General features: G+C 47.6%; 1 protein-coding gene across 1 annotated transcript in view; it reads left to right on the top strand.

The window, feature by feature from the left end:
* The first annotated feature begins 7,430 nt into the window (after positions 1 to 7,430).
* Positions 7,431 to 10,389, top strand: part of BARX2 (BARX homeobox 2) — a 69,951-nt gene continuing 66,992 nt past the window's right edge. Inside the window, exon 1 of the mRNA XM_032638798.1 lies at positions 7,431 to 7,875. Within this exon, the coding sequence (XP_032494689.1) occupies positions 7,689 to 7,875 (187 nt within the window). The 5' untranslated portion in view covers positions 7,431 to 7,688. The remainder of the gene's footprint in view (positions 7,876 to 10,389) is intronic.

Here is a 10,389-nt window from a genome sequence, read left to right as displayed (position 1 = left end):
CAACCTTTAAATCTATGCAGAGAATAAAGCTGTGTAAAACTAGACATAGGTAGGTTGTCTGTATTTCATGTTGCCCCAAAAAATATAAAAACGTCTTTTTCTTCTAATACATTTATGCAAGTGGGAGCTTGCATTCTAACACAGCTTTCTGAACCAAATCATTTTATAAACTCTTTTGGATCCGAGGATTTTAAATCCATGAATGAGAACATGAATGTGAAAGGAAAAATGGGTTAATACAAGCAGAATGTTAAGCTGGGGACCTGAAACTTTCTCTTCCCTTCTCTGAGCGTTTGTTTCTCCCTGGGGCTGTCTCTATGTGATCCGGAAAGATAGTGAGCTGAAATTCCAAATATTCTTTGACAATTTCACATGAGACTGAAAAAAAAGAAAAGGATAGTATGGTTTTGATTTTATAGAGAAGCATTCTGTGCAACAGCGATTTAAAGAAAAAGCTGTATTCGCCTATATTTGGTCATTCAAATAATGTATCAGATTTCCTGAAAATAAGGACACAGGCGAACAGGAATGCTAGTAAATTCCAGGAGAATAAACACTATTCGGTGATTTCTAGTACTGCTGATTTTATTTTTCAACGTTTAACAAACACCAGTCTGGCTTAGTTCTGGCGTGGTCTCAACCTTGAGAATGTAGAATTCAAATGAGCACAGAATTGTCTCAGAGACATGGCTACGCCATCTTCATACCCATGACATTTTGGACTGAAGATCTGTCAGAACACCTCCCAAACATTAACTGATAAAAATCAAAACCTCCTTCAGGAACTGATTTCAGAAGAGAAAATTAAAACCTTTTGAGCTATATCCACTTACTGTCTACCCTGAGAAAACAACCCATTGTTCTGCTGTACAAATGACTAATTTGACTAATTTTTTCCCCTGGCTTGGCAGAATCTTTTATTGAACTGATTGAAATGACCAGATGTTTCAGCAGCTTATGTAGACATAATCTAAGAGACTCAATAATTGACTTAAGTAAACGTATCAGGATGTGGACTGGCAATAGAATTTGAGGATTCTCTGTTCTGTGATGACTTCAAATCCCTTTTTAAAAGTCAGGCTCCTTGTGTAATTGAAATGCGCAGAGATTGGCACCATCTCAGTCATTTACTTTAGTAATTTATAGCCTATTTAGATCTGAGCATCTCTGTAACTTTTGAAAGAAAGCAAGGAAAAGCTTCAGTATTAGAGACCTATAAAAATTGTCTGTGAGGCTGTCTGCTCAAAGTGAAATGAAATACTTCTCTGCAGAAAAATCCCCAGATGAAAAGATTGCAACAGAATTTCATTTGACTCAGATTATCTAGAAAATGATACAATTGCATTTTCCTTAAGTTTTTGAGTGTTTTTTATGAGAATGTTTAATGCCAGAATTCTCCATGTTATTTTTTGATTCTCCATTTTGCTTTGAGCACAATTGCTGTGTTGTAATCTCTAGTGAAGATAAAAATATTCATTATAAATAACTCACCGAGGTCAACTTTCTCTTAAAAGCCTATCACCAGAAGAAAGATTTCAAATTGTGGTTTATTCCTTAGAAAAGGAAACAGTCTGCACATCTTTCCATGCCTAAAAGCCTGCTAACCTAGGCTGAGCGTGGGACGGAAAGATACAACAAATGTCAAACTTTGGGCTGGACGACTCACATAGCCTCGGTTTTCTTTTCCCTCCTCTAAGATTAAAGATTCCTCTTGAATTTGTTTAGGAAACAAGGTTTCCGAATGTTTCTTATTTCCCTTTTTTTCCGTTGTCCTTTCCTACCCTTCTCCTCATTCCTATATTAAAGAAAAAAAAGTTTATAGAACCTAGGCACAGGCAGGCGTGCACACGCCGCCCCCTACACTTAGACCTAAGTGGGTGATTAGCACCTGTGTCCATGAGTGCATACAAACTTCCTTTTCCTTAGAGCTTGGAGAGCAGAGACCATTCCATTCTGATTGGCACTCTGCACCCAGTGTTCTTGGTAAACATTGTTCCATATTAGCATAATAACAATCACACCAGCAAGTTAATCATTCGAGCGTTGTTTTTCCTTCGTATGGTCAGAGGCAGACTGGCTCCACAAGTCTTCTCCTGCGCTGGCTGACACAGGAACCTTCTTGTCCTTGATAACAGCCCATGCCAACGACAGGCTGACTGCTCATTTTCTTTGCAACCCTGCCTCGCTGGGTTCATTGCTGCTGGCCGGCTCTGTGTTAGGGCGGATTACAGAGAATTCACATGAAACCTAATCGAGGCCTGCGTGATGCAGAGAAGAGAATAAAAATACTTTACGAGATGATCTGGATGAGATGTCACCCAGTGGGTGCAGGATCATGGCGGGCTTTTTCTGCAGACAGAAGCCATAACAACGATATATGAGCCATTCTCTTGTGAAGCGCTGGTTAGAATGATTGACGCCTGCAGATGTGCTGAGTCTGTGGCTGCAGGTGCCAGATGTTGAGTAGCACTTAGGGACGCTTGGTGGCCAGGGCCATTTCCTTCGGTTAACGATGGTCCCTCACCCTAACGCCAGCTCCTCTCACTCTTTATTTCTTGGTTGATTCTGGGTTCTAAACATTGAACAAAAACCAACCCAAACACATGAAACAGCAGTGGCTCTGATGCCTTTTTAAAAAGGCAGTTTTGTTTTGTGATGGTTTTTGAAAGCGAATTGATTCTTTTATTGAACTCAAAGTGAAGGCAGTGGGAAGCCTGGCATTTCATGAGTTAGTGAGGTGCACACAATCCTCCATGGAATCCTCCAGTAAAGCTGAGTTGGCTATCATCACCCCATGTTGTGGTTGAAGACCAGAGGTCAGGGAAAATTACTAAGTGATTGGACTGGGAATGGAACACAGGTTTGCCTGACTCAAAAGTTCTTTCCACTTGCCCCAGGCAGCCAGGGCACTGCTCCATGGCATATTCAAAGTGATTCTCCTCTCTTGTGGCAGCTTTCTCATTAGTGAGGGGTATCATGTACAAAAAAAAAAAAAAAAAGTCAAAATCAGTGATACTCCAAACATCAATATCCATTTCTACAATATTATGGAAAAGATAGGAGTGATTAAATTTTATTTTCCTGGCTATATCCAATGGGATAATTGAGACACATAGGCAGAAGTAAGGCTGTTTCATGTCAGGGTAGCACAATTTTAAAAGGGAAATAATCAGCAAAACAAATGGCTTTAAAAAAAATTTTTTTTAACGAATGGTTTTAATCTGTATACCAAGCTTCTAAAAAGTTGGAAACTTTTGGATGATTTACTGCATTTTCACCCTTCACATAACTGTTAGGTGCTTTGTAGATACAGCCATCGTCTTTTTTTTTTTTTTCTGTAAACTTTTGCTCCAGAAAGATGTTTTGAGAAAGAAACACCTATTCAGACATTTCCAAGCCCATTTGTCAAGTGGATTACATTTGTGCCCTCTCTTAAAAAGACGCTTTACAGTGTATGAGAGCAGTTTTTGTAAATTAATATCATCATTAAAAATAAGCTGGCTTTCTTCTCTTCCTTCGGCTTCTTGTTGTGCAAGTCTGCGGTGCTGGGCTCCGCAGGCAGGAGTTTTGGCATGGCCCTGGGGCCCAGGGGAATATTAACTTACAAGGCTTTCCCTATTTTGTTTTTACATGTCTGAAACCATTTCAAATCTTAGCAACTGAAATACAAGTTATTAAACACACTTTACTGGCGTGTAAGGAGGGCTTCCGCTCCACGCCCCCCACTTGTAGAAGATGATTGCAAATGAGTTCATGTATTCGGAAGACTTGTGCCCCAGCCGCTTCTGACATCTACCTCGACACAAAGCCCAGGATTATAAAAGGATACACAAAAAATGAAGCTGAGCTCATTTACCTAGGGTTAGATCCTATTTAAATGCCATCCTAGGGTTTTTAAATACCATTTTGCTTTAATAAATTTCATGTGTTCTAGTTGAATGGAGACACTGGCTGTCAGCTGAAATGGGAAAGAGTGATTCTTTGGTTTCTAGTTGTCAGAACCTTTTAACTTTGCACAGGTGTCTTTGCCTCCTTCCTTCTGGCTGGGCTCTATCCCCAGGAATCAGGCGCCGGATGGGGGAGGGGAGCTGATCTCCTGAAGCCTCCTGGTGATGTGCGTTTTTATCCCCTTCCATTCCTGCCTGAGCAAGCGTGGCTGGGTACAGACAGGTCTGTGCCTCTCCATGTCTGTTCCTCCCGGTAGAGGGGCAGAGACACTGCCGGGGTACAGTCACAGGAGGCTGGGAAGTGTCTGTGGGTCTCCAGCAGCTGGAAAAGGTTTGAGGCTCTTAGGCAGATGTTTGCTGTTTCAGCCACTTCATTAATGTTGGAAACAAAACCCCTGACTATTCCTGACCAAAGCCCCACTTCATGATTGACAGCTGGGGTGTGCTTCTTCCCACGAAAGCCCTTTACAGTCTGAGATCAGGAGAGAGGGAGTGCAAAGAGAGAGATGAGTGCAAAATGGGAATTGGGCTGGATGCCGTTACTGAAAAACCAAAAATATAAAGGAAAGAGAGGCTCATTTAAGGAGAAAGACAAATGGAGTACAACTAGTGAAGATCTGAAGTCCCATCGTGTGCTCGGGTCTTACACACATTATATAATTATCCCAGCTTTCATGCATTAATTTATTCATGACAGGTACTGAGAACCTACTATGTGCCAGTGCTATGCTGGTATTGGTGATACAAGACGAATGGTCCAGTGGGTGAAAGAAATATGCAGAAGGCAATAATACAGTAAAGGAACCTCTAAGATAGAGGTAGGAACAGCAAGGACAGCCTTGGGGAGTGTGGGCTCTTTCCCAAAGGAGGTGACATTTGAGATGGGCCTTGAATTGGTTTTCCAGGCAGCGAAGGAGGGAGGGGATGGGGTGCCGTGGGCATTCCCACTGAAGGGAAGAGCTGCGTAGTCATGGGTTATGAAAGGCTAACCTTGTGAAGTAGGTATTATGATTTTCATTTACAAATGAAAAAAACTGAGGCTCAGCTTTGATTATAAGCAACAGAAAGCTGAAGGTTCCAGACTCCCAAGATCTGGAATCTCTCTTTCCAATACCTGGGGACTTGTGCTCTCAGACCCGCTATGAGATTTCTTGCCTCTGTGGTAGAAAATAGAAAAGATGGAAAATCCAATAAGCTATTATTTAATTTATTGGGTCTGAAGAGAGGGAAGGAAGAGAGGAAGAGAGGAGCAAGGAAAGGAAGAGAGGAAAGAAAGGAAAAGAGAAAGAGATGGAAGATGCGGAGGAGAGATGGGGGAATTCGATCCAGCAGAGGAGGCCCGGAGTGCTGGGAACAGTGGGGAAGGGGAAATGGACGGAAGCGGAGGAAAGGGGCCTGTGGCGGTGGAAGGAACCGGAAGAGCCGGCGAGGCTAGAGGACGGGACAAGAGGTGGAGGAAAAGACTGGGCCCGAAGAGTAACGGGGCGCGCGCGTAACGTGAGGGCCCGACAGAGGGTCCGAAGGGCTAACGCTCGGTCCCTCTCCAGGGTCACCGGGTGCGGTGCAGAGGCTCGGGGGTCTCCCCCACGCCGCGCCCTCCAATCCCACCAAACACGCAGTTTCTCGGCGCTGCCGACAGCTCTGCACTTTCCAGCGGGACATATAACTCCCCACCCAACAATGTCCTCGGTGCGAACGCCGCGCCCCTGGGAACGGTCCCCCGCTCGTGGTGCATTGGGTCCTTGCTCCGCCGGCGTCCAGGAGGACCCCTGGGTCGCAGCGCCGAGCGGCGCTGCCTGGGCTGAGCTGGGAGCGTTCTCGGCCCCGCGCTGGGCAGCGGACAGGCCCTGGGACCGGCCACCGCAGCCGCGGACGCGCCGGGCCCAGCGCGGCGACCTCTGGGCTCTGCGGCGGGACGCGCGCCGCCACCGGGACACCTGGCCGCAGCTCTCGCGGGCCCTCAAGCCGCCTCTCCGGGAGGAGAAGAATAAGCATAAGGAGATATCATGAGAATAAACGAAAACCGTTCTAAATGGAGAGGAGGAGGGGAGGGGAGCCAGGGCGCACGCAAACACCTCGGGAATGAAGTTCCTCAAAGGCGCGTTGCGGGCCACGTCTAATGCAAGGCTCTGATTCGGTTTATTACTATTTTTTCTCAGTGCCTATTAGTTCTCCAGGCTTTCCCCTTCCCTCTGAATTGAACCACTGGCCCAGGCGCGCGCGTCCACTTGCTTCCGCGGCGACTCGGGCTGCAGGGCGAGCAGCTCTGCAGCGAGCCCGCCGTTACCCGGGGCCGCGAGATGTCACCATACCCAAACTCGGTCTCGGAGAAGACCATCCGCGTCTGTAATTCTCAGTCTCCTTACCGTGCGTTTCCCTTCCGGCCCCGTGCAAACTAACTCCCAGGCATAATTGCGCGAAACCGGCAGCACCGGCAGATTCTGCCGAGCGCGGGCGAGGGGGCAGGACGCGGGCAGCGGGACGGTCCGGGTGCCGAGGCTGGGTGGGGTCCCCTCGCCCCTCGCCCAACTGAAAACAAAAGTTCGTTCAGATACTGATTGGGACAGACTCGGAAGTTAGGCGCCCAGGAGGCAGAAGACAAACCACCTAATGAACGCGTGTCTTCGCGGCTCCCCCAACCCTACGCGTCGCCAGGGACCCGGGGGACGAAAGCCGTGGTGCCAGGGTATCCGGCACCAGGAGCCACGACCGGTCTGACTCGCCGCACCCGGCAGTCCCGCTGCGCTGGCCCTTCTGGGGACGAAAAAAGGTTTATAAACAGGGCTCAAAAATAAAAAAGGAACACGTGCCTTTGATTACTTTTTTTTTTTTTAACAGTTTACTATGGGGATAACGGACAGGGCAAAGGTCATTGATGGTTTGGGATCTCCGTGGAACGGTCAAGTTCGCGATCACGGCGTACACTCCGGGTGCCGGAACGCACGGCCTGGGAGCCGGCTGCGAGCGTAGGGGACGCTATGGGCGGGCGCCGTCCTTGGGAAACGGCACGCGGAAGTCCACGTGGGGAGGCAGGAAGGCACCCAGCTCCTCGGGGGCGCCGGTTCTGGGGCCCGCAGTCTCGGGAGCCTCGGCGAAGTCTCGACTTCTTTCTACTAACAGACCAGGACGTGCCCGCCCGCCGGGTGCCGGCGATGGGAGCACGGCTGGGAGCGCGGCATGCCCGGCGCGAGGGTGGCGCGCGGGGCTCCGCGTGGGCAGCGGCCCCCGGAGGCCTAGGCCGTTGGCGGGGGCGGCGCGCGCTCCCCGCACCGCGCGCACACACGGGCGCGCACACTGCACACACACACCTGGAGCTCGTCCCAGGAGGGGGGCGGGGAGGAGAGCCGGAGCGAGTGTCTTAAAATAGGCACGCAGACCAGCGCGAGACGCTGAGAGGCTGGAGAAGGCTATCAAGAGCGGTGGGCACGAGGCGCGCAGGTCAGCCCCGGTTGGCACAGGCGGGCTGGGCGGGGTGGGCGCCGAGCGGCCGGCCCTCCGTGCGGCTCAGCACCAGGCCCTGCGGGAAGCGCGCGCTGATTGACAGCTGCACTGTTCCCAAAAGGCTCGGCGAAGATGCTGATCCGCGGGTGGGTCTAGACGCGCAGCCCGCGCGCCCGGTGCCGGCTCCCCTCCGCACCTCCCGAGCCCCGCCGCCTCCCGGTCGCCGAGGAGCCGGCCGGAGGCCCCCGCCGGCGCGCCAGCCCCGCGGCCTCGGGCGGCGGGCGCTCGCCCGGGCTCACCATGCACTGCCACGCAGAGCTGAGGCTGAGCTCGCCCGGCCAGCTCAAAGCAGCCAGGAGGCGCTACAAGACTTTCATGATCGACGAGATCCTCTCCAAGGAGACCTGCGACTACTTTGAGAAACTTTCCCTCTACTCCATGTGCCCGTCGCTGGTCGTGCGACCCAAGCCCCTGCATTCCTGTACCGGTAAGACGGCCCGCGGGAGCGCAGTGGGGTGTGGCCACTTTCGTGCCGGGGTCGGGCGCTTGACCACCTCTGTCCTCCCACCCAAGGGCGAGAGGAAGGGGCCCGGGAATTGTGGGCCCCTGCAAGAGGACTAGACTTGTCCGAGGCGAGTATTGCAGAGGCCTCTGCAACCTGGAAGGGGCCCGGCAAGGTGTCAATGGCAAGGTTACAAAGGCAGTCAAGGCAGCGCGCCCCCGAGAGCCGGCCGCCCCGCAGCGCCTGGGATCTGCTGGCAGGAGAACCTTCCTCCTTCCCAGCGCTGCTGTGGTTTTCAGGAAGAAAGTTCAAACCCTTGACCTGGTTGAGCACTTAAATCATTGTCTCAGGAAGTGGCGTTGCTTCTCACCTTGAGTTAACTCGTCCAACTTCCTCCTGTCTCCACTGGGAATTTTACAAGTAAGTCAGTATCCTGAGGTTCCCCACAAAATCCGCTGAACTTTACTTAAAAGGATCTCCCTCTGGGGAAGTAGTTATGGAATGTGTCGTGTTGTGGAGCCAGCTGAGGAGGTCAACCCTGTGAGTTTTAAGTGACTAAAAAACAATGATCGCAATAAAAACACTCCTGAAATCTGGTTTGCTTTCTCCACAAGAACGAGACCCGTAATAAAAATAAAGAACACTTCATAAATATACTTTAAAAGTCATACGTTTATGTAGAAAATAAACCCAAAGTTATTTCTAAAAAAAACGTGCATTAAAAGAAGCTCCAAGTTTCATAGTGCCCTGGCATTATAAGGATTTAGGCTCTCCAGACGCGGGTCTAGCGAAAAAAAAAATTGAAGCAATTTTTATCAAAAAAGTTATTGACCCTGCTTTCAACTGAAGGTAAAAATTTAGTATTTCCAAACCGAAAGGACCTTTGAGGGTATATTTGTTGCATGGGTAGCATGAAATAAATGAATTTAATTGTACTCACTTTGAAAAAGTAAAGTGAAGAGATAGCAGTGGTTTTGAAAGATATTTTTGGAACGTTCAGGCCAAGAGCTGCTAGTACAGTGTGCTTGGAATACTGCATTTTCTGTTGATTCCATTGATAGGCTCTCTAGGACCATCAGTAAATACGTGTGTAAATACATACAGTAAAGTTCTTTTACAACCAACTTGTTCCTACATGTGTTTGGTAATAAAATGGGTATTATACTCAATTACTCCTTTGTAAAATACATTTTGTCTGTAAGGTGGAATTAGGCCTGGTAGCCCAGCACAAGACTTGTAATACTGCCTTTTAAAAGCCAAGAAATATACGAAACAAGATACGAAGAAGAAATTTGAAAAGCAAGATAGATATGGTTGATGTTTTTACATTTGTGTGTCTGCCATGCGTTAAACCTGGGATGAGTTGTCTGCATAGATCTTGGAGCGGAGAACTAGGCTGATTCTTGTTTTGAGCGTAAATAATCGTTTGCCATGAGAACTCAAATCCCTTAAAGGAAAAAGAGAGGATCCGTTTTAATCGTAAATCTCTCGCACCCTGAAAAGACACTGCGTACCTGGAGGTCCCTAGGACAAAGCAGAACAGCTTCTCCCAAGCACCTAGGCATAGCCTGACGCCTGCAAACTTTTCAGTGACTTCGCGCCATGCATTGACTTGAAGGCAGCTTTTCCTGGCCTTTAGCAGTCACAGAACTGGATCATAGAAATCATGCCAGAAAAAGAGTAGTAAACAGCCTTCAAAAACAATGATCCAGTCATCCGTCGAGGCTAAGTTCTGTGTTTTATTGAACCTTGTGTGGCACATACATCGGAGGAAAATACCGTGATTTATATGTACTTTTGTGAGTGTTAAAAGTGAATCACACATATTTCACGAACTAAAAGTTGTGCTCAGCCTCGTGCTTTTGAAGTTCTTTGATGGTTTGTGGGAGAGGGTGGTTGTTGGCACTGGCGTTCTTGCCTTATTGTTCCCATGCTTGATTTCTTTACGTCGTTCTTTTGCAAATGTGTTGTGATTTTGCTCTAGTTGAGATTTAAAATATAGAAACTGGGATTTGCCAGTGGAATTAAACCCATAAAAACTGGCTACAATAGTCCATCCTTTCAGATCATAAGCTTTCAGTGGGTTTACGATTGCAGTTAAAGCCTTACATGTATTAGATCATGGGAATACCATTAGCGACTTCTCAAAGGTTTTGCAAATACCATGCTTTCAAAGCATTTTTGTTGCTTTTAACAGTTACGTTCAGGATCACGAATCTTAACTTGGATGAACTTAATCTTTTTTTATTAATTAAAAAAACAGCAATAAGTTGCTGGCATTCATAATGAAACTATAGATATGTATTTTTTTTTCTGGATAGAGATAAATATTTAGCACTTTTGGTGGAACCGATGCATAAAATGTTCAAATCAAGTGAAAGGCATAAATTGGAATTAAAGTTACTGAACCATCTCATCCTTTGGTTTGCTGTTTTAAGATTTATATAACTAACAGAAGTGACCTTTGTCAGCTAAAATAATGAAAACTAAGATAATAAA

This window comes from Phocoena sinus, chromosome 8, assembly GCF_008692025.1.
Source record: "Phocoena sinus isolate mPhoSin1 chromosome 8, mPhoSin1.pri, whole genome shotgun sequence".
Classification (NCBI taxonomy): Eukaryota; Metazoa; Chordata; class Mammalia; order Artiodactyla; family Phocoenidae; genus Phocoena; species Phocoena sinus.
The sequence above is the reverse complement of the archived record's forward strand: the minus strand, read 5'-3'. Positions and strand labels throughout refer to the sequence as shown.